The sequence below is a fragment of the Canis lupus genome, chromosome 6 (assembly GCF_011100685.1).
Source record: "Canis lupus familiaris isolate Mischka breed German Shepherd chromosome 6, alternate assembly UU_Cfam_GSD_1.0, whole genome shotgun sequence".
NCBI lineage: Eukaryota > Metazoa > Chordata > Mammalia > Carnivora > Canidae > Canis > Canis lupus.
Genome location: NC_049227.1, coordinates 44,361,317 through 44,386,514, shown reverse-complemented (window position 1 = coordinate 44,386,514; position 25,198 = coordinate 44,361,317). Strand labels below are relative to the sequence as shown.

At 36.6% G+C, this 25,198-nt stretch overlaps 1 protein-coding gene and 1 pseudogene across 4 annotated transcripts in view; one reads left to right on the top strand and one right to left on the bottom strand.

Moving 5' to 3' along the window:
• Window positions 1–25,198, bottom strand: part of VAV3 (vav guanine nucleotide exchange factor 3) — a 352,116-nt gene that overhangs the window by 24,779 nt on the left and 302,139 nt on the right. For all 4 annotated transcript variants that reach the window (XM_038541166.1, XM_038541164.1, XM_038541165.1 and 1 more), the window contains exons 21-24: window positions 17,100–17,165; window positions 10,620–10,654; window positions 4,511–4,627; window positions 3,849–3,936 (exon numbers count right to left, since the gene is read on the bottom strand). In XM_038541166.1, the coding sequence (XP_038397094.1) occupies window positions 3,849–3,936; window positions 4,511–4,627; window positions 10,620–10,654; window positions 17,100–17,165 (306 nt within the window). The remainder of the gene's footprint in view (window positions 1–3,848; window positions 3,937–4,510; window positions 4,628–10,619; window positions 10,655–17,099; window positions 17,166–25,198) is intronic.
• On the top strand, window positions 5,598–8,389 carry LOC119872380 (annotated as a pseudogene).

Sequence of the window (25,198 nt, the reverse complement as noted above, 5' to 3'; positions counted from 1 at the left end):
ATATGGTTGCTGATGCAAACGCAAATGATATCAAAGTGTTGTTCTTTTAGTCTTATTTAAACTAAGTAAAATGTGTTCTTTAGCAAAAATACAAAAACAAATCTGAAAGTAACTTATAAACCAATAACTTTGAGCATAAGTGTAATTTTGTTATAAATAGTATGAATTTTATGCATTATATTATAGATTAGTATGAATTAAGGTTTATGTGAAGTTGGCTAGAAACCAGAAAATTATCATACTGAAAAGGACTTGGTGATCATTTCATACCTACCCATCTCCAAATTTTATGGGAGAAAAAATGATTTTTCTAAGGCCTAAGGTCATGCAGCTTGGTAAGCTGCAAATACTCTTTTATCACTTCACTAAGCATGGAAGATATTTTAGTTCCATTTTTACAGTCTTATGAAGGTAAATCTTCCTTCATGTCTCTAACTGGGTAGAATTAAATTGTGCCACCATGGGTCTTTTCCAATTTATGCCTTTTCTGCTTTCTGTATTTTAGTCTAATCCACCCCTGCTTTAGCAGTCATTGACCTTCAGGTACTACAAGTAAATAAGAAGACTCTAAACAAAAGAAATCGCTAAGCTTTCCTTATCTCACACTGACACAGCAGTGTCAACAATTCAAGTCTCTCTGAAAAATAATGAGTGAGAGTCAGTCATTCCAATTACCAAGGAAACAGGCAATGGAGATGATTTATAAACAGCATTTGGACATGGATTGCCTGGCATACATGAAAATTAGAACAAAATTAATGCCTTGTAATCTGGATATAGAAATTCATTTAGAATTTGAATTTAATGACTAAGAAAAACAAAGATTTTGATTAGCTAAGCTATTGAAACCCAAGGGGAAAAGCTTAGGTCATAACCACCTAAGGTCAATCTTCTCTTTGAGAAACTGGCTAATTTAAAACAAGTTCTGGAGTTTGCTCCCATTTCACATGCTTTCAAAATTGAAATTTAATTCCAGGCCCTTATAATAAGTTTCATAGGAAGAAGCATATAATTTTACCACCCATAATGAGAGGACACAACTCAAATGCACAGACCATTAGGTACTTATATTGGAAACTGTGTTATTTGACACCAGCGTGATACAAGGTAACTCCTTGAAGTTGTAAAATCCTGATTTAAAGAAGCTCCTACATTGTCAGAGTGAAGTCAGAGGTGCCTATTAATTCTCTCTTCCCTTCCAAAGGGGCTGCTTACTAAAAGAGGAGCCACTCCTTCTGATCAAGTACCCAGGTGGCACTTCAGAGTTTAGGTTTAAAAGACAACACTACTGTGAAGTTCTTGCTACACATGGATTTACAAATTCGAAAGCTTCTTTAGAATAGTGGAGTCATTTTCAATTCTGCAAAAATATAATGGTTTCATATGGTAAGGACTCAATATCAATCTGTTCAACAAATGAACAGAAACAAAGAGGAGGGGCAGCTCCAGACTAGTTCCATGGTCTCTTTAGCAGTTTTTACAGTAATCTGTTAAAGCTGACAAAACTTTTTATCCAAGACAGAGTTATTTAGCTCCTTTTTTCCACAATTATTGTATCATTTTGCTAATATTTTTTAGTTTCACTGTAGTTATGCTATTAATTCTAAATTCCCTCTGGGGCGCCTGTGTGGCTCAGAAGGCTGAGTGTGTGCCTTCGGCTCTGGTCATGATCCTGGGGTCCTGGGATGGAGACCCCATCAGGCTCCCTGCTCAGAGGGGAGCCTGCTTCTCCCTCTCCCTCTGCCCCTCCCCGGCTAGTGCTCTCTCTCTCTCTTAACGAATTAACAAAAAGAATCTTAAAAAGCATTCTGAATCTCTTCCATTTAACCTGCTGTGCTATGTGCTTCCTTACATAAGGTGCTTTTCTCCAGATATGAAGGGAAAAACATATGCCTGTATCTCTAGCAGTGGCATTTATGATATTTTATACATACCATACAAAAGGGGGAGCTTGTTTTAGCTCTGCGACAGTACTTTTAATTCCCTTTCGAGAACATCACTGCAGAAACTTTCACTGCTCTCTGTACACATTATTTAAGAATTCGGGGGCGGTGGGGGGGGTGCTATGGCTTATGCTATAATCATAGCTTTATATGTAGATAGGAACTCGAGGACCTATATTCATTAATCCAGGTCGTAAAGTATTTACTGGCTTTTCACTTCTCAACTTAGCTTACTTTCTGGAGCTGAGCTAAGGGACACAAAGCTGAATTGATTGGCCCTTTCCAGTGACTATTCCTTTCATCCTCTTTGCTTGTCTCCTCGGATGGGAGTTCCTTTTGTTACTTTCAAAGTTGGCAAAGCTGGCAGTCATCTTTGGCCCTACAGCATTTTTTTTTTTTTTAAGTCTCACATTCACTGTAATACCGTGGAACAGCCTCATTATCATCCATGGAGGTGAAAGCTCAAGCTGATATGTCTTGCAGCGATGGAGAGACCCCTTGTGCATGCTTTTATCAAGTCTCAGCTGGGGCTGTCATTCATTATTTGTGCATCCACTTGCCACCTCCCTCCTAGGTTTTCATTTTAGGAAAAACCTCCTCAGGTCCAGTTCTCTGTGCACAGCCTGCTTGTTCCAACAGAACGTAAGCCACTTCCAGCAACATCCTGCCTAGATCCTGATTACTAATTTGACAGGGCTCACATTTTCTGGGACATGATTTTGCTGCCCATCCTAAACTCTTGAACTGGGAATGTGATATTTACGTTCAGAGAGGTTTTCTGACTTTCCTTTCAACTCAAGATGCTTATTTCTTTAAAACACTAATCCCTGTCTCGAAGCAGTTCTGAATTTTTAGATAAGGCTTTCAAGCTGGCCTATTTCGTAAGGCTCTCTTACATTCAGTTTTAACTTTAATGTTTAACATCTGCAAAGTGCTCTGAGATGTTTTCCAGAGGATGCAGTATGTATCATTTGATTGATGGCTCAATCAATGAGTGGTCCTTCCCAATGTTACTCAAAGTACTTAGAAGTATGCTTACAAATGTATCTTGTATCCTGTGTCCAAATTCTTCATTATCTCAAGAAACTCTCTAACTTGAGAAACAGACTTGAGACCACTTTTAAAGAAATATGAACTTTACTGTCAGCAATGCATACATAATGCCATATATGGCCTGTTTTTATGACATTCATAATACGATGAACTAATGAAGCTATTAAGTGGTAATCTTTTAATTGTAAGAATAAAATAATCTTGGTTTATTTGAAGCAACTTGGTAACAATGTACTATTTCAATTTAAATATAAAATTCTTATGAAATACCAACTATTTGGTAAAAACGTTACCCTGTTAATACTTAATTGTCCAAGGTAATGATGCAGAATCATACCACAGATGATTTAAAATAGCAGAAAATCCAAAAAGCTTTTCTGTTTGACTTTATATTGTATTTTGCATGAAATGAACCTAGTGAGAGGTATTTTACCAATTAGTTTTTCTGTTATTAAAAATACCTTCCTCTGTTAGAATGAGGAGTTAGAGGCAGAAGGAAGAAGGGAAAAGATGCATGTTAAAGATCTGCCCTGTCACTCAAACACAAGGCAAAACACAAATAACTGAGGGTTGACTAAATTTGCCTATTGTTCTAAGAATCATAAATAATGTGGAGTCTGAAGTATTATCTAAAACTTGCAAACTTAATTTACAGTGAAAAATAGGAGTAGGGCAATATAAAACTTAAATGGAATTCTTAGAATTATCAGGATTCTACTGCAAAATTACAGGATTCTCTTAAAAACAATTTTTCGATGCACAAAATTTCCAAGAAAACAATAGAATTAAACTGATCTTTCTAATAAGAGCAAAATAAGGACCACAGATTGAAAAGAACTAATCAATGCTTACCATTAAACTTTTAAATTTTCTATTTTCTGCAATGTGAAAAAAGCCATCTCTTGTTAAAATCTTGATGTGCTTTGCTTCATTATTGTACCTGTGGGCAACGAATAACGTATGAATATAAATGTGTTTTTAATCAGTAGAAATCAATAATTACCAGAGGGCATGCCCCAATAAAATTATAGGAATTAATTCCAAAGACAAAATATATACCTATGCCAATACACTGGTGACAGCTAATTAGCAAAATATATTTACTAGATTGGTTGAAGATACAACCAATATTTGAAGTGAGAAGGGGGGGTTAGATTTGACCAATCATTACGCCCAATTTATTGGGTAAGTTCAGTTTGAGAGTACAGAAAAACAAAATAAAATAAAACAAAATCTAGTAATATACATTTTAGAATTAACAAGGAGCATATACATATCAAATTACCAAACTACAATGTTATGAAAGAAATCTAATATGCCAATTAGCAGCCTATAACACTTAATACTGTTTTTCTAACAAATATTTTCAAGTATTAATGAACTGTCTGGATAGATGCATTATTTCTGCTGCAATTAGAACCTTGGTTTTTAACTTCAGTGTTATACATGTCAGATGGTCTATGCAATTATGAAAACAGGAAATCTATTTCTATAAAAGTACTTGTCCTACTTACTTAATGCTAATTGCATATTCTCCTGACTCTTTGGTCCTGTGCCTCACAAGGTAAGTACTATTTACCCTATTAATAAGTTCAGTCTCTGCCTGCAATCTTTCCATTGCTCCAGCATACCTGAAAGAAACAATGACATAGAAAATTTGGGTAATAAAAAAAAAAAAAGAAAATTTGGGTAATATACCTGGAACACAACAGAAGCTAAAAATAAGTCTCTGTCAAGATTTTAATTTAGTGGCAGATTGAAGCTGTTTTTACTTCGATCCTAACTAATTACATGACTTCAAAAAATAATGCAGAAAAAAGTCCTGCTCTACTAAGCTAGCAACAGTGAAGTGAACAGTGCCTAACACTCAGTAAGCACCCAGTGAATATTTATCAAATAAATAAATGGGGCAAAGTGAGGAGTGAGCAGGCACTGGGTTAAGAGAGAAATCTACAGTGAGTTTAATAATAAAAAAGAAAAAGACTTGTAGGGAGGGACTATTGTGCACAGGACATACACACACACGTGTACACACACACCCTCTAAAATTTCACCTTTTCTATACATACTATGAAATGAAACCTACTTTGAGCATCTTTTTAAGATAATTCCAGTAACAATTTAAATTATTTTTAAATAATTATTTTGGGAGATACAGGATGAATTCTTACGATCCACAATTTTGTTAACCAATTTTCTTAAGAGCTTAGTAGTAGTTAAAATTTAATTTTAAAAGGTAGGTATTTTCAATAATAAAATTCAGTTCCTCCTAAACTATCTCCATCTTAAACATACCCAAATTCCATAACAACAACAGCATTAATATGAGGCCCAACTCCAATGTTAAAATACTCTTTAGTGACCCTTTTCCATCATTTACAGGTTTTACATTTATTGGCAAAATATGATAGAGATTTTAGGCAATAAAAGTTAAAGGGAAAAATTTTATGTTTAGATTGGCTCTCTCAAAACATGAATTAATAGACCAGAAAATTCTCTAATTCACACATAGACTTGGGTAACTCCGTATGAATACCCCCACCTTTAATTTATACTAAATGTTAGTTTAAAATACAAGTTTATTGAAGAAAGATATGGGAGATGTCCACCAAATATAGAAGGAGAGCTAAGGGCATTTTATGCAGATGGTACCTTGAGATAAAAGTACTTATGATAACCCATGAACTATTAGTACCTAGTATAATCACTCTTCCATCTTATCTCTCACTAGTTTCCAGCCTTCTTTCAGGTTCAGGAATTCACCAGCCTCTTTTTGATGTTAAGAATCTTCTCATAGATTCTTTTATTGCCTGGAAAACACTCACCCAATCCTCACATTCCTTCTCATCACTCAAGCTTAGAGTGACCTTCTCTGACCATCCCAGCCAAACAATGTTGTCCTGTATCTCACACTTCACTCCATTATTCTTATTATAGTACCTTCATCTCTTTCATGGCACGTATCACAATTAATGTATAGCATATGCATTTTTATCAAAGTAACACATGAACATAGTTTCTAAAAGTCAACTCCTACTGTAATAATGAAAAAGCAGCATTACCCCATCTAATCAGCTTTCTGTACCAAGTCCCATTTTAAGCATTTTATCTTTTTTATCTGTGCTTGCATATTTCTAAATAATATAATCAAACTACAATTTATTGATTTTAGGCATCAGGAAGGAAAATCATTTATTTTCTATTCATGCCCATTCCTTCATGGCTCATTCTTCTTTCCTTAACCTCTACAAAGCCAAGCTATCATCTGGCCTGGTTTTATCATGTTTTCATATTCAAAAAAGAACATCTGACATCCACAAAATAATTCAAGTTTTTGTTTGCTCAAGCCTGTCTTACAAATTCTCTCCAAATTCTCCAAGAGAATGATAAACCCCTCAATAATGTACTTTCTCAACACCATTTACTAAACCTGTCCATTTTGTTCTTTGGAGGCATTCATTTCTTCTGAGCCCTCTATCCTCCTGGTGTAGTCAATACTACTTGCTCTCTGAGCCTGATGAATTAATATAGTCCTGGGATATCCCTTTTTTTCTCATTTCCTGGATTCTGTATCTCCTTTGTTGGTTTATTAGCTCATCCTTCAGCTTCTAATAAATGGATACATGGGTTGTAATACTCAGTCTCACATCTAGAAAAATACTTTTATTTTACTTCATACTTAATTCAGAATTTGCCTGCGTATAGAATTCTAGGTGAGAAATTACTTTGCTTCTCAAATTTTGAAGCATTGCCCTATTGTCTTATCACTTGCAACTGAGTGCCATTCTGATTCTTTGTATGTGATCTGATTTCTTTTTCTCCCTGGAAGCTTTCAGACTGTTTTATCTATATTGTAAAATTTCATGAAAATGTGCCTTCCAGTTATATGCCATACGTTTCAGTTCCATATTGTCCTGGGCTCTCAGCAGCATCTTTGATTTAGAGCCATATATCCTTTGGTTCTAGGAAACTTTTGCCTTATTTCTTTGATAACTGCTACTCTGTTTTCTCTTTCTGGAACTCCCACTAAACAAATGCTGTACCTCCTGGATCAACTGTCTAATTTCCCTATCTCTTCTCCCATATTATCAAATTATTTCTTTGATTTTCTGGAGGATTTGCTCGACTTTGTTTTCCAACTCCACTACTTAGTACGTAATTTAGAAGAGCTCTTTCTTGTTTTCTGATTGTCCCTTTCATAAAATACCCAGCTCACTTCCATAGGTATATTGTCATATCTTAATTCTGAGAATATAAAGGCTTTAAAAATAAATCTTTCTTCTCCTTCTAATGTCTGTATTGTCCTCATTTGTTTTCCCCATTTATTCTGTTCTCTAGTTCACAGCTTTTCTCAAATGTCTGGTGGTTATTTGTTGTTTGTTTATATTTAGGAGAGAGGCATCTCTGCGGGGGTGGGGGCACCAAAGTAGACTCGATGGGTAGGAACATAATCATTTGGCAAGAACCTGATTCATGGGGCTGGATAATACCCAAATGTTAGGATTTTAGGTTGTTGTTTTTTCTTAAAAAAAAAAAAAAAAAAAAAACTGAGTCTATTCAGTTCCTTGAGAGAAAAATCTTCCAGATTCCTGTCTGCATGCAATGAGAGGGTAGTCTGTGTGTATGAGACCCAGCTGTCACAGTATTGGAACTGAACTATACAAAGGGACAGGGGATCATCATCAGTCAGTATGCAGACTTTCCTTAATTTGACTACTCTGCAGTATAGCATCTCCCTCAATATCTGATGGGATTGCTCTTTCTCAGTGCAAGCCGCACATGGCTCAATTTTTCCACATAATATGCCTTCTAACTCCAGTGTCTCCTGCTAAGGTAGGGGAAAGTAAATTGTCTGACTACTTGGAAAATGGGTTAGGAACCCTGGCATCTGCATCCCGTTCTTCATATGGTTTTCAGACAATTCCCCAGTTTTAGGCCCCATGCTTCATCCCTGCCTTCATGATACACACACTCTCAACCCTCCACACACCATCAGATTACACACAAAGAATCAGAAATCAGAATGGCCTCTTTCTGCCATCTTGGAAAGAGGACTCCTAAAGGGACAAAGGAAGGCTGTGGTCCAAGGCCATCTTTTCTGTCTACAAGTAGGGTCTCCAGAACCAGAGGGAACACACAGCTCTCTTATAATTGAAGGTGTTTATGCTCAAGACGAAACTGAATTCTATCCAAGCAGAGATGTGCTTATGTACAAAGCCAAGAACAACACAGTGGTTCCTGGTGACAAACCAAACAAAACCAGAGTAATCTGGGGAAATGTAACTCATGCTCATGGAAACAGCGGCATGGTTTGTGCAAAATTCCAAAGCAATCTTCCTGCTAAAGCCATTGGCCATAGAATCTGTGTGATATTGTACCCTGAAAGGATTTAAACTTAATGAAAAGTAAATAAATAAAGGCGTGAATTTGTTCTTTGGAAAGAGAGAAAGGAAGAAGAGAGAAAGAAAGAAATCAGAATGGCATTGAGTTGGAAGTTAGAAGACAACAGAGCAATGCCTTAAAATCTAAGATGCAAAATAATTTCTTACCTAGAATTCTATACCCAGGCCAATGAAGATAATCATCTTGATTTTCTGTTTTATTTCATGGCCTACCCAAGAGGCAAAGTTTACCTTGCAAGAATAACTTGTTTTAAAATGGAGATGTAATGAACAGACAATGCAGTTAGTGGATAGGCAAATTCTCAATGACTTGAGAAACATGTCATCATTCAACATCATTTTCTCTAAATAGTTCAGAATTTCCAAAACTGAAGTTTCCAGATTCTGACATACTTGACCATTTTGTTTCACAGAGAAAGCATTTCCCATGAAACTGTCTAAGGGTGAATAAATTGTCCAAGTTGCTTAAGAAAAAAAGTAACTTAACAATTTTACTATGAATTATCTTTATCTGTTCCCATATTCAAGGCTCTTCCCTGACCTGAACGCCTTGATTTTTTTTTTTTTTATCATGAGGAACAATACTATTCTAACTGGTCATATTTTAATTAGAATATCAGCAAGGGTGCATTTTAAAGTAGTGTTAAAAAACTAATCTCCTGTGCCCTGAATGGTTCCCAGGTATTTTATTACTTTATTTCATAAAACCCACGTAGTTTGTGGCATTAGTTAGTATTTATCTCTAAAATCATTACCTTGTAACTATTATGCCTAGTTATGTAAAAAATAGTAAAAAGAATAGAAAAGGAAGCTAATCACCACACTCTCATGATTTTACAGTTCCTGATGTTGTTCACTTTGATTATTCATGCTATCAGCTCTATTCTCCAAATATAATTCCTGTCAGGATCATGGCTTTTTAATTCCATGTAGTTCTCTGACTTCAAATTTGTCTTAAATTAAGTAAAAATGTTACAAAGCTTCCTGGGTTCTATCACAAGCCTGCTACAATTTCTTCAGCAACCTCAGGGAGGAGGTCGGAGAAAGCAGGTTAAATAGCTACAGAGGGCAGACGTGTGGCTGGGGATAGCAAGAGGACTGATGGGACAATCCCATACTTTGGACAATTTAGTCCTATAGCAATCAGGCATCTTCTATGCTTTGGTCATAGAATAGAAAATGATCAGAATATTTTAAAAATATCAGACAGTTCGGATGTTCTATCTACACCTGCAAACTGAACTAGTACTATACACTCTCAGAATCTTATTTATATACATATACTGATATCTAATTTGTATGCATATACTCGTATCCAGAAAATAAAACAGATGCAGTAATTTTAAGAGAAGCCAAACATAAAATCCAGGGAAATAAATATAAATAAGTAAATAAGCCTGCATTTTGTATTTTGAGAGGCAATATGGCAATGTACAGATGGCCTAACTTGGAATCCTAGCTCTACTGCTTACTACTTGTGTAGCCTTAACCTTTGTTTCATCATCTGTAGTGATAATAACAACCTTCCTTATAGAGATGCTGGAAAACAAAAGAAAATAAAACATGTGAGGTACTAAACATATAGTTAAGTGCTTGGTATACACTAGTTATTATCATAGGATGATCATAACTATCCTTGATCCAAAATAGACTTTTTTCCGTTTGAACATATCACTTCTTCTTAAACTCATCAAGTCTAAAAAGTCATAATCACTATCCCCTTTGCTTCCTTGTTTCTATTAGTGATAATACTAGCCTCTTCTAAGTGGTAAGTGGGCTCCATGGAGACCCCAAACTTTAGACATGGATACATTCTGCTCCTTTCATATTACAATTTAGGATCTACTATCGTTTCTGGGCTTATTTTTAGTTTTAAACAATGGAATCATATATTTTTTTTCTCTGTTTCATGAAATCTACTCTTCCAAAATATAAGATACCGATTTACCTACATCCTATTCCTTTCTGTGGCTATTATAAGCTTTGAATTTAGAGTCAAATTTGTGCAAGCATACACACATGCATACACACACACCACTTTGATGAAGTTATGGAAAGGTCAGCAATATATAAATTCATTATGGTGTTTTGTTGTATCTGAAAACACCTTTAGCCAGGACAAATAGAAATGGACTGTGGTTTACTACCCTCACATTTAAGGCATCCTCGAGCTAAGGTTATGGTATTTCAACTTAGCTACATAAACATTTTTAATACTTACCAGGGTTGGCAAGAATAATCTACTGGCTTGGGCACCTAGGATATAAAAAGCCAAAAAATAGATTAAGTTTACTTAAGGGAAGCTTTTAGGAATCAATCATTAATTGAGTTTAGCTGACTCAGCTCTATAAAACCCTAAATAGTACAGTCCTGGAACTATCCATTGGCAATTTTATACAGAGTGAATCACAGTATATGTCAGATAAGTAGAAAATAATTCATTTCACTTTAATTCATTCTTTCATTCATTTTACCGCCACTGTACCTCCAAGTGGAGAGATAACAGGAAAAACATGAGTTGGAAGCTTTTGGGTTTTATTATCAAGGCAGTTTAATCCTATCATAGAAAATTAAAATGAAAATGTTAGGACAACCAACTAGACTCTGCTTTCCTAGAAAACAGGCAAAATAAACAATATATACTGGATATAGACTCTTAGTTTGTATCACAAATTCTAACCTCAAATTTTGAAATCTACCAACTGGCAAACCTTTTATTGATGGAAAGCCTTGGGAAATACTCGTTTCCCCCTTTTCTCCTATGGAACTTTTGCACATGAGAAAAACGTTACACTTACTATGCAAAAAAAGGCAGAAAAAGAAGAAAACTTCTAGCTGTTGATTATAACTAGAAAATGAACAAAGCCAAAGAAGGTATACTAATACTAATACTATACTATTATACTATACTAATACTCCAAGAATAACAAAACACATACTATTAGAAGAGAACAAAGTTTATAAATTCCTAAGGAAAGACAAGGAATATGGACAGTTTATTTAATATTTAGGAATTTTTCATGGATCACCTGAGTCTTGGATGTGTATATCCCATAGTATTCCTCGGCCTTTTCATATAAAGTGATTAAAAATATGGTTACCTTTAATTTGTAACACAGTTCTGATCAATGTAAAATTGTCTCAGCTTTGTCAGTTTTCATAATGGATTGTTACTCTTTTGAACTTCCAGGTTAATGGTTAATAGTTATATAGGGATCCCTGGGTGGCGCAGCGGTTTGGCGCCTGCCTTTGGCCCAGGGCGCGATCCTGGAGACCCGGGATCGAATCCCACATCAGGCTCCCGGTGCATGGAGCCTGCTTCTCCCTCTGCCTATGTCTCTGCCCCTCTCTCTCTCTCTCTCTGTGACTATCATAAATAAATAAAAATTAAAAAAAATAGTTAAAGATAATAAAATTATCTTTCTGGTCAGAGCATTTCCAAAGTTATCGGTATTTAAATATTTTTATTCTATGGAACACATGTTTAATTTCACTACCATGTAAAATCCTGATACACAGAAAATAACACTTCGAGTATATTACATCCATTCAAATTCCTGAAAATATTTTTTACATCATTTTGTTCTCACAGTCCTCAATCTTCAACAATTTCTCTTTAGAAGATACACATGCTTCTGAAATCTAATGGAAAAATATTCCTCCTTCCCTAATCTTTAAAAGCATGCTTATTCCTAAACCAATCTTTCTCCCTAGAGAGTGGAAACAAAAAAGCAAACACAAGAAAGGAAACAAAACCAACATAGAGGGGACAGAGAAGGGAAAAGAACTTCAACATATTCCATGGATTCCTTTGGCTAGGGAATGCTGCAGATTCACAAAAAAATGAAGGGTATATAACATTCTAAAGCAGAGCCAGTATCCCAGCCTGTTTCATCCTGATGTCCCTTTAGAGCTTTCTCGCTCTTAGGTGAGGGATATCTTTGGTGAGTGTGTTCTGACGGGTGAAGTTCTAGGACTATCTTCTCAGCACTGATCCCTATACTGAGGGTGGGATCCTATCTTTTTCCATCTGTCATGGGGCCCTCCCCACTTCTTTTTTTGGGCCCTTTTCTTATATAAGACAATAGATAATTTTTTTCTGTATAATTTCCTATCTTTGAATATATTCTCATCTTTGACCATTTTTCCCTAATGCCGTTTTCTACCTTCATCACAGGCTGTTTACATTGTTAAATATTGGCTAGGGTCATACGGTTTTAAAAAATATCTGACTGGACATAAAGCATGTATGTAAAATAATACATATAAGATACATGCTTCCTGGGGCACCTGGGTGGGTGGTGGCTCAGTGGCTGAGTGTCTGCCTTTGGCTCAGGTCATAATCTTAGTTCCTGGGATCGAGTCCCACATCACGCTCTGCAAAGGGAGCCTGCTTCTGCTTCTCCCTCTGCCTATGTCTCTGTCTCTCTCTGTGTCTCTCATGAATAAATAAAATCGTTAAAAAAAAAAAAAGATATGTGCTTCTTCCTGAAGTGCATCTTATATGAGGTAGATGGGATAGTTAGAGGTGAACTTTCTGTGTTTGGCTAGGAATGTCATTACTTTATCCCTATGGAGGAAAGATAGATTCCTAAGTTGACTAATTTCCTTTCAAAACTTTGAACATATTCTTATTGCTTCAAATGTCAAAGTTTCACACTATAGAATCTCCATTTGGTTCTTTTTAGTAGTTGGTTCTATTTCTCTGTTGAGGTTTCCTGTGCATTTATTATGAACATACTTTCCTTTATGTCCTTGAGCACAGTTATCATAGCTACGTTAAAAACCTTTTCCTCAATTCTATAATTTGGGACATCTCACGGTTGTTCTCCTTTGACAGCTTTTTCTTTTGAGTATAATTTGTGTTTTTCTCTTTCTTTACATATTGAGTAGTTTGGGATAGTATCTTAGACAATTTGAATAATACGCCGTAGAAGCTCTGAATTCTGTGATGCTTCTACAAAGAGTGTGATTTTTCTTAAAGCAGGCAGTTAACTTGGTTGAACTCCAACTGCAAACTATCTCCCCTGTAGTGAGAGACAGATGAATTCTCAGTTTTGTTCTTTTAGCCTAAACTGAGCTACTTGGGAGTTGGCACTATGCAGCCAAACTGAGGCAAAGTTTATACACAGAACTTGAGGTTCCTCCCTCCCTGACACTTGCCTTTCTGAGATTTCCTGTCTCTCCTTCTACTTTGTGTTTCCTTCAAACTCTGCTTCTTCAAGCTAGTGATACTCTGCGGTTTCTATCTGAATTTTAGCTACGCTACATGGTGCAGCCCAGGATGCGGTCCTAAGCCAGCGACTAACCTAGCGCCACCCCTTCTCTTAGCTGGTGCTTTCATACCTCGCCCAGAATCTGTAATTGTTTTCTGTGGAGGCTTGATTCAATAGGGGCTACTTGACAATTACTGGAAGTGAAAACTTTTGTTGCCTCCGTTACTCCTACTGTTAGCTATGAGTGAAATCATCAACGCTTTATAGGTAATCTGTATTCTTCTTAAAGTTGGTTTTAGTATTTTCTCCTTGTTTTTGATGTTCTGCCATTGAAATGAACTAAAATGTGTCTACGTGTTGATTAATTTTATATAGTCTTCTTGACTCTTGAGATTGGTTCTCCCAGAAGTTCTGGAAAATTCTTGGCCATTATTTATTTGAATATGGTCTTTTCACACTATCTCTATTTGCTCCTTAAATAACATGCATTTGAACTTTTATCACTCCATTCTCTGTTAGATTTCCATTTCTTAGACTCTCCAGATTAGTTACTGAGAAGTTTCTTCAGCTTTGTCTTCCAATTTTCTACCCAACTGTATCTAATATGTCAGGTAATGTTTCCATTAAAGTTTTCATTTCACTTACTCTGATTCTTTGTGAAATAGATGCAAGAAATTTGGACAGTGGTTTGTTCTGTTCTTAGACTTTTATTCTTTATTTCTTCAACCATATTAAATACAAAAATTTGACCTTGGCAACTGATAATTACACAATCTGCTGTCTTTGTGTATGTAATTATGAATTTTATTTTTTCTGAAGTTTGCTTAAGATGGTTTAATCATGAATTTGATGATCCCATACTGTGAACTTCTATTCCCTAGGACTTTAAGTCCATTAAGGACTTTGTGCAAAGAGGCTCCAATCCAGAGACAAACTGTATTTGTATTGTAAACACAATGTGGAATCATTATAAACGGTTTCTAGCTTAGACTTATTTCAGTCACAGAGTTGGTATGAACTCCAGCCCCACACCTGGGTGATTTTTGGATCTAAGGCTAGGAATTTTAGGGGAGACTGCTTTTTTTCTTCCTAACCCAGATCCAAGATGAAGATAGGCATATCTTCTTCTGTGGAATTGTTTTCTTCTTGTTCACCCACTGAGGACGCCTGAGTCACAGAGTTACCCAACTTTGCTCTGTGCTGTAGTTCCAGACTTTGTCTCCAGTTACCATACTACCAAAATGAAATGGTCTCATTTATATTCCTTCTGCATTTTCCTCAGTTCTAACTTTCTATCTGTGTATCTCAGAACTTTCAAAGAGACTGGCACAGCATATACTAAAGAATAATTTTTGAGCTCAGAATGGAATATTCTGCACAACTCATGGACCCCTGGTAAACAGTACACCCCAGGGGCAAGAGATACTATCTTCCAAACCCCTTCAACATATCCTCCCCTCCACTCTCTCCTACTTACCTTTATCTAGCTTATCCTAAACTAACAAATGCATCTATAATTTTAGTAAGTCACCACTAAAACTTTAATAACTATTTATGAACTTTGAGCTACAAAAGTCATTTTTAGTTAGTATTCCCACCCATAATTATGTGTTCCTCTATAATTCCTTAGAGCTTAAAATTCTGAACATACTTTTCCTTCTAGTAACTGAGTCACCAAATACCATTCAATAGAAGCTGATACAATTAGTACCTACTATTGTTAATTACTTAGGTTCGGCTAGGAACTTTCCTTGCTTCTTAACCCTTTAGTTCATTGATACAACAAAATGTATTAAATACCTGCTATGTGCCAGAATTTTCCTAAAAATAAAATTTCAAATGTTCATTTCATGCCATATTCAAGAGGCTGTAAAAAAGATAATAGAACTTTATACATAAAATGTTTGATATTCTTGATTTGATGTCTTTAGGTTCCCAAACAACCTAATGTTAGAATGTATAATCTCCTGCTTCCTGCCTACATATAAATATCGTTGCTTTAAGCATAGGAAGCCTGAATCTTGTTCATACAAATAAGAGAAAACTAACTAAAAACTCATTTTCCTTACATAATTAGAGTGGTATCAAAGTTCAACAATTTTCTAGGATTACTAGATAAAAACAGGTGATATTAGATCACAGAATGAACAGAATAGCAAATTCTTTTTTATTTGATTTGCTTTTGAAATTAACGAAGCTGCAATACATACAGTAAATTAATCTACAGACTACATTCTGAATCAAGGGTGGCTGACATTGCTATCAAAAAGAATGTCCAGGGCAACCCCAGTGGCGCAGCAGTTTGGCGCCACCTGTAGTGTGGGGTGTGATCCTGGAGACTCAGGAGTCCCACGTCAGGCTCCCTGCATGGAGCCTGCTTCTCCCTCTGCCTGTGTCTCTACCTCTCTCTCTCTCTCTCTCTCTCTCTCTCTGTCTCTCATGAATAAATAAAATCTTAAAAAAAAAAGAATGTCCAGTTTGTAAATCTAGGAAGGATTGAAATATAGCAATTAAGATAATATGAGGGCTTTTTTTTTTTTTTTTAATTTTTTTTTTAAATTTTTATTTATTTATGATAGTCACAGAGAGAGAGAGAGAGAGAGAGGCAGAGACACAGGCAGAGGGAGAAGCAGGCTCCATGCACCGGGAGCCTGATGTGGGATTCGATCCTGGGTCTCCAGGATCGCGCCCTGGGCCAAAGGCAGGCGCCAAACCGCTGCGCCACCCAGGGATCCCGAGGGCTTTTTTTTTAACCATCAACTCCATTATATTACTATAGGAATCTCATTTACTTTGAATCAAGAACTTCAAAAGTTTCATAGAAAAATCCACCCTAAACTCTAATTTATGATAAAATAATGTCACCTTAAACAGAAATTTATAAATTTAATATAACACCAAAAAGTACATCTTATGTTACACTCCTCCATAATATTTGAGTAAATGCTCATTCATTCTCCTTGTTTCTAGCTAATGTGTTTGATGTTTTCAGAAAATGCCATTATGACATTAAGTAAACAAAATGACAAATGAAAGCACAGAAAAATGTATTTAGAGATTTGATTGAAGAATCTGTGGACTTCATGCTATTATGCTTTCAAACACACTAGCTGAAGTGTACTATCTCTCTATAACCCCAAATGACTAGGAATAGATGAGAGCCTACCATTCTCACCTCTATGGGAAAAGGGGAAAATGCATCTAATCTGTAGCTTTATTTTTTCTAACATCTTGTAGACCATTTTGTTAATTCTACTAAGTTCAATTTTCTCCTTGTATATATCATTTAAAAATATTTTCTGACAACGGAATCATGAGGGTTTTAGAATTTTAATAATATTGACCATATATTCAAACTTGAAATATAATCCCTCCAGAAAAAATTTAATAAAATTATGGACAAGACTATATCCTTTGTACATTCTTGCACAATTAATTAAAGCATCAAACCCAGAAAAAAATGGAAAGAAAATCCTCATACTTACACATGGGCAAGGTTTGACAGCATCACTTGGAAAAAATCCAACCTCTCCAGATGCTAAATTTCTACCCTAAATTAGGGGGAAAAAATAACAGATTTAAGAACCCATTTACTACAAATGATAATCTCGTAATGCTGTGTACATAGTGTCATTACTCAGAATCTTCAGAATAAGTTACGTTTTATCCAGTCCTAAACATGAAGTTATTTACTATGGCTCAGGAAAGAAAAGCAGAAGCAGAGAGGTTGTACAATTATTAAACTTTACATGTTGTTTGTTTCAGATAGGTAATTATGAAATAAGAATTCAAGTTTGACTTTCTAAACTATGATTCAATCTTGTTAACTTTACATTCCTCAATCCAATATAGAGATAATCGCATATTTGATCTATTTTATATTCGCTAATACAAGAACATACACTGGTTTTGTGCATGCTCACAATTAATTAGAAATGGGATTTAAATGGTTGCTATTGGTATCTTTAACAGAACTCTTAAGAACATTCCTCCAACAAGATAGGAGGCATTTCAAGACTTGTGGAAACATGATATGAAGTTTTAGGTGGTTTTCAGATTTAGGAGAAAGGATAGGATAGGTGACACTAGACAGTCAAGGTGTTGGAGGAAAGGACTGTAAGTTAAAATGACATTGTAAATGAGAAAAGAGGGAAGAAACAAGCAGAATAAGGAAAACTTAAGTGCCAAATAGACCAAAAAAAAAAAAAAAAAAAAAAGCTTAAGAATTTATTCTTAAAAATCTTTGGTCAAATTCTCTTCTAAAAAACTTCATCAGGGAATGTAAATTGGTACAGCCACTGTGGAAAACAGTATTGAGTTTCCTCAAAAGATTAAAAAATACAAGTACCATATGATCCAGTTATTCCATTACTCATATTTACCCAAAGAAAACAAAAACACTACTTTGAAAAGACATATGCATTCCTGTGTTTACTGCAGCCTTATTTACCATAGCCAAGATACGAAAGCAAACCAATGTCTCTTGATAGATGAACAAAGAAGATGTGGTATATGCATACAATGAAATATTACTAAAGCATAAAAACTGGATGTGATCTTGCCATCTGTGACAACATGGGTGGGTCTGGAGGGTATTATGCTAAATGCAATGTCATACAGAGAAAGACAAATGCCATATGATTTCACTTATATGCAGAACCTAAAAAAAATGAATAAACAAAAAGCAGAACCCATAAATACAGAGAAGTGGTCATTTCCAGGGGAAAGAGGTTAGGGTTAGGGGCATGAGCAAAATGGGTGATGGTGAGTAGGAGAGAGAGGCTTCCAGTTATGGAATGAGTAAGTCACCAGAACAGAAGGTACAGCATAGGGAGTACAGTCAATGGTACTGTAACAGTGTTGTATGGTGGCAGATGGTAGCTACGCTTGTACACTTGCGGTGAGCACAGCAGAACATACAGACCTGTCAAAACACTATGTTGCACACCTGAAACAACTTAACATTCTGTTTTACTTCACACACACAAAATCAGATGACACTAAACCTACAATTGTTTCCCTTTTGCAGAAAGACCAACTATACTCAAACTGGAACTGGAGGGTATTATGCTGAGTAGAAGTAAGTCAATCGGAGAAGGACAAATATTATATGGTTTCACTTATATGGGGAATATAAAAAATAGGGAAAGAGATCATAGGGGAAAGAAGAGAAAATGAATGGAAAAAATCAGAAAGGGTGACAGAACATGAGAGACTCCTAACTCTGTGAAACAAACAAGTGGTAGTGGAAGGGGAGGTGGGCGGGGGGAATGGGGTGACAGGCACTGAGGGGGGCACTTGACGGGATGAGGACTGGGTGTTATACTAGACGTTGGCAAATCAAACTCAAAAAAAAAAATACATTAAAAAAACCCACACTGCAACAATCACAACATTGTAATTAAAAAGTTCTTGGGAGATTGTCTTCTTGCCCAAAAATTGGGCTTATTTTTATTTACTATTTAATAATTGCTTCTTCTCAGTAGTTGAGATGAGTAAATAGCATTATGACTGGATGTTACATGCTCAGTTATTTTTGACAAAGAAAAGTAACAAAAAACTATCAGCAAATATTTCCCTCTAGAAACAGTATCCTTTTGTGCCCAAGGCAAATTTCACAAAGTGAATTAAAGAATTAATTAAAGAAAAGGATGAAGAGGAGGAAGGAGAGAAAGAAAAAATGGGAAGGGGCAGCAGGGCAGTGGGAAAGAGGGAGGGGAAGTGTAGCAGGAAAGGGGGAAGGGCCAGAGGAAGGGAAATGACAGAAAAAAGAAGAGGAAGGGTGGGGTTCAATTAAATAACCAAGCAAAGAGAAGATGTTTGTTTGGGCAAGATTCTAAAACTATACTGTACTCACATATCAGAAAAAAGGTAAATGAACAAGTAGAATATGCATTCATTTATTCAACAAATACAGCATCTAATATTAATTTGGTTAGGCACTTAGGAAAATGCAAAAATTCATAAACCAGTTCCCGTTTCCCCCTATCTTTTTGGAGCAAAGACAGGTATGCACATAATTTTATACAAGATGGAAAAGACTAAATAAATACTGTTAGGTGCAGAGGAGAGGCTATGGAAATTGGAAGGGTGGTTTCAGTATTAGGGGTTTGCCTGAAAGCTACATGGAAAGGGGGGCACATGAATATAAAATGTGGGTTTGAACACACAGAGATGGAAATGGAGGGGAACATTCTGAAGACAAAATAAAGCATAAGAAAGGCATAGGGGCATGAAAGTGTAGGTTGTACATAGGAAACACAAGCAGAATCTAATAATGGCTTACACTTAGTGCACCCACCGCTCTGTGCATTTCATTATCCATACAGTGATCCTTTGCAGTACGCCCATCACAGTCCCCATTTTATAGGTGAGGAAGTTAAATGATCACGCCATGATCACAGAGCTAGCAATTGACAGAACCAGAGTTCAAATTCAGATGTTCCAACTTCAGAGCTTGGCACTGCCTTTCTACACAACATTAGACTCATAAGGAGGAAGGAGGGACATAGAGGTAAAAGGTGGCCCCTTTATCACTGGTGAGGGGATTTCAGTGAAGGGGGTATGTGCTTTAGAAGAAGTACACTGGCATCAGTGTGCAAGCTGGCTTGTAGGTGGGCAAGGCTTGGTAGGTGAGAGTATCATTAGAGAATTGTGTCATGGTAAGGGAGGAGGGGGGACCGATGTTGGGATGTTGGGAGACATTACGGCACTAGAGTCTAGGGGCTTGCCTGGGGAGTGGGTGAGGAAGAGAAGAGCATGGGAGTTGAAGAATAGGGGAAAGTCAAGGATGGGGGTGATCACATAGGCCATCCAAACACATAACCCAAATGCAGACAGCAATTATACAGAGGGGAAACTTCAAATCAATGGGACAAGGCGATCATAGAAGGAAATGTAGACAGAAAATGATAAAAGATAGAACTTACAGGAATAAGTCTAAGTAGGAGGCAGGAAGGAGGCACCAGGAGGAGAGTCAGAGACTAGAGGGTACTGAGAACACAGTGGTTATAAGGTAGGAATGCAGTGCTATTCTCATTCAACTGCATTGAGTGCTTTATGTCTTTTCAGCATGACACTGAGGTATAAGTAAATCGGTATGATATCTGGGGACTTTACACCTAGCCGGACCTTTCTGCAGAGACCAACTGCAAAGCTACTTGAGTACAACGTATATGGGTATGTGGGTGGGGACCGTACATGAAAGGAAGCTCAGAAGAGGAAGAGGTAAGGGTGATTGCTTTTAAAAACTAAGATAAGACCTCTGAGAGCACACTAAAGGAAGTCAGTCTATTTTGCAGGGGAGAGGCAACAAGTTGGAAAATTAAGAGCTGTTCTACGAATGGTGAACTGTCAATCCACATTCATCAGAAAAGAACAAATGGTCTTCATCTCTGGAAAGCAGAGTTCAAGAGAAGCAGTGGTGTTTCCTGGCAGCGCATGTTGGCCAACATAATAGCACCTGTTTCCCTAGAACAAAACCGACACGGGTCCCTCTTCTAGATCGATCCTTTCATTATTCGCCACCAGAGCGTGGTTCACACATTACTACCCCGTCATCTCTTCTGTAAATGCAAGTGCAGATTTAATCTCACTCTGTCCTGCGGCACCTCCACAGACTACTAGTAGCATGCTGCCACATGCAGGTCACTATTGCTCTAGATGGCCTTCTCCAGCACTAGGCCAAATTTTTAAAATCCGGAACAATGTCATTTTTTACAAGAGAATGCCAAATGCATAGGATTTAATGAATGTTTGTAATTTGGGGTACTTCTCAATCTCATAGTCACATGTCAGTGAGCAGCATGACCTTAAATTCCTCTTAATTGAAAAGAATAAAATATACCACCCTTTGTTTTCACACAGTCAAGCACTGAGAAAAGAATCGAACTGTTTCTATATAGGAGAATATTCTTACAGCGGCACTGCTTGGCCTATTGCTGACATTTTATAGAAGTAAGCAGTGCGCTGAAGAAGGTAATGCACAAAACAGGGAAAAGGACGTGGGAGGGCAGGCCGGGTGGCTCAGCGGTTTAGTGCCGCCTTCAGCCCAGGGCGTGATCCTGGAGTCCTGGGATCGAGTCCCATATCAGGCTCCCTGCATGGGGCCTGCCTCTCCCTCTGCCTGTGTCTCTACCTCTCTCTCTCTCTTTCTCTGTGTGTGTGTCTCTCATGAATAAATAAATGAAATCTTTAAAGAAAAAGAAAAGGAGGTGGGAACACAAAGAATGTGAGGTTAGAGACACATTAAGGAATTTTATAACTTCTGAAGGTGCACGGATGAGTCTACCTTCCCGGTTGTTTCTCCCTTATAGAACCAAGGGTTCTATCTTAACAGCATGAATGGGATCTGTAACTGTCTTAGACAGAAGAGGAAGAGGCATGGTTGTATGAGAAATGTCCTAAAGCTAGGGTAAACATTCAATTTTCTGTTCAAACCAGGATCTTTTCAGAGGAAAGGGTAGTGACTAATAATATGGCAGGACAAAAGGTATAAATTGGGGCTGTGGGAGGTAAACCAGGTCATATGGTTACTGTATCAAAAACCAGTCTGTTGGGACACCTGGGTGGCTCAGGGCGAGATCCTGGGGTCAAGTTCTCAGTCCCACATCGGGCTCCCCTCCGGGAGCCTGCTTCTCCCTCTGCCTGTGTCTCTGCCTCTGTGTCTCTTGTGAATAAATAAAATCTTTAAAAACAAAACAAAAAAAAATCTTTTCTTTCTCACTACATTTCAAGAACACTATTGGGAGTTTTCTCAGGAGGGGGAAGTTTTCACTACAAACGTCATGCTGAATTGTTTTTTCCTTAATGAAATGCCTTAGCAGTGCAGGTTACATTTCTTTAATGGTCTTAGGCATCCCTTAGATGACAAAGAGGTGAGGGATAATCTAACATATCTTAAAGGATGAATAAAACTGCATTTCCTCACTTATTCCTATGAGATGTCAGTTTTTAGCTACGGGAGATAATATGTGCTGAATTCAATGATTTTCCACTTATTAAGGTAATAACCATCCTACAACATTTGGAAGATTAAAAAACAAAGTAATGTGTAGGAGGAGTGTCTTTGCTTCCCTGGTGGATGTGTGTGGGATGTACATTGATAATTCATTAATGCTAATGGGTGGAACAGCTGCCAATCCCCTATGCGTGGATGGAACAGCAGACTGTAGCTATGAAATAAACCATTTGCAAAGCCAATGATTCTGTGCACTTTATGTGATGATCTATCTATGAAATTTTTACTAACTTTGACGAGAGAGGCATGCAGCTGAATTTTCTTCTTTGCATTCCTGTGTGGGCATTGTATTCTGGGTCAGATAATCAATGTGTCATTCCTTGTAGGCCTCTTACAAATGCCAGAGATAGGAAATCTTTTAGTTATCCCCCGGCCTAATATTTGTTCTTGTGAGTCCCTTAACATCTTCAAGGTCAATCTGAAAACGTTCCTCTTTCATAGTTACATGTCATCTGATGTACCACACAGTACTATCTTTATATGCATTTATTCTGCAGGGCATTCTCTTTATTATGTGATGAGACTTTTGTAAATCTAACAGTACAGGTTGATTCATTCTTATGAAAATATTTTTTTTGGAAAGTATCTGAGTAAATAAGTTATGGGCTATATATGGTAAGAACAAATGTACCTTTATAATTTTCATTAAATAAAATCGAGCAGATACAAAGCAAAATAATATTAAATAATAATTCATAAAATAATGCCTTCTGTCCTGAAAAAAGTAAGTTGCTTCCTGGAGAAAAATCTATCAAACTAAAATTATTGATAACTTCACTGAAATTCTTGAACATCACAAATACAAATGCATACTCAGACACTTCCTTATTTCTGACTAGCCTTAGATTATAACTATTTTTCATTTTTCTCCAATAAAAATCCACAGTAAACCATAATGAATTAAAACAACATTAAATTTGCTGGTAGAAATGGTATTGACAATCTACCTATACAGAGAAAAACAATGCACGCTAGTATGGCAGAGCTAAAACTGCTTTTTTAAAACTCATAGACAAGGACGGCTTAAAATGACAGAGCATACCCTCCAAAAATCTTAATCATAAATTGCTTGGCTCCTGACTTTGCAAAAAAAAAAAAAAAAAAAAAAAGGAGAAGAATTGCTTTAAGAAGAATACAGTGTCTTTTCCCTGTGGCTCATTTATCCCCTTAATACCACCTGGATTGGAGCTTTAATGCACTCCTGCAATAGCACTGAACAATTTGAAACAGATGTGGAAAGCTGAATTTAAAAGGGGAAGATTAATGGTTATTTATGAGGGATTGGAAATTTTCCCAAGTTACAATGCCCTAAACACTTTCAACGTATGCATGAAGGTGCTGTGGAGATTATTAAGCAATTCATCCCACATGGGGAATGGCCAGAGCACCTGTCACCTTACCCAGTCCTCTCTCATTGTCAGAAATGCACAGCCCGGGTATGTGGGGAAGACGACCTGCAGGGAAGCCATGAATTATGGGAATACAGGCAAATATACAAATTAGTTTATTGACCAGATGGATGAATGGATGATGGATAGCTTGCACCAAGCACTATTTTTAGAAGTATTCGGACAGGTGTGAGTAGATGCAATAGAACCAAAGGACAGGAAAAGGAGGGAAGACCAGGACAAAGACCCTGTCTGAAATCAACCTTTGGTAAGGAGCAGCTGCCACTATATTATAACCATTGTTATCAGTTAATTATACATCAGGGCTAGTTCTTGGAAAACACAGAAAATTGCTATGAGAGAAATCTATTTCTGGCTCTGCCATAAAACAAAAACAAAAACAAAAACAAAAACAAAACAACAAAAACAAAAAAACCTGTGTAACCTTAGGCAAATTTCAATGGTAAAACAAATATGATGACAACATCTGCCAAACATGCCTTAAGGGGTAATAAAGGATTAAAGAATTAACATGTCTAAAAACATTTGATGATTGCTAAAAATAACTATTTTCTATTTTTTCCACAATACTGCTTTTTGATTCCTTCCAACCACTTTTATCACTTCTACTATTTTGTTGGCTATTCATGTATTATTAAAATAGAAATACCTAGCCCAGTCAATAATCTCACCATCCTCCTTATATTTAGACAAATTTGCTAAGCCACAAGAAACATACTCTCATATATAACTTTCACCTGAACAAGAAATAATACATTTATTTATTTATTTATTTATTTATTTATTTATTTATTTATTTATAGATTTTTTAAATTTATTCATGAGAGACACACAGAGAGAGGCAGAGATACAGGCAGAGGGAGAAGCAGGCTCCATGCAAGGAGCCTAATGCGGGAATCGATCCCTGGATTCCAGGATCACGCCCTGAGCCAAAGGCAGACGCTCAACCGCTGAGCTACCCAGGCGTCCCGAAATACTATATTTAGATAGCATTTATCTCAAATATGTTAATGTTTTCTTGCAAGTACACATATTCTTTTGTCGCTAACTGCTTTGTATACAATGAGTAAGATGTGCATTTTTCAACCCATGAACAACTTGAAAATTTGTGAAGCATAACTGCATAGGATTATACTGAATGGTCATTACAATGAAT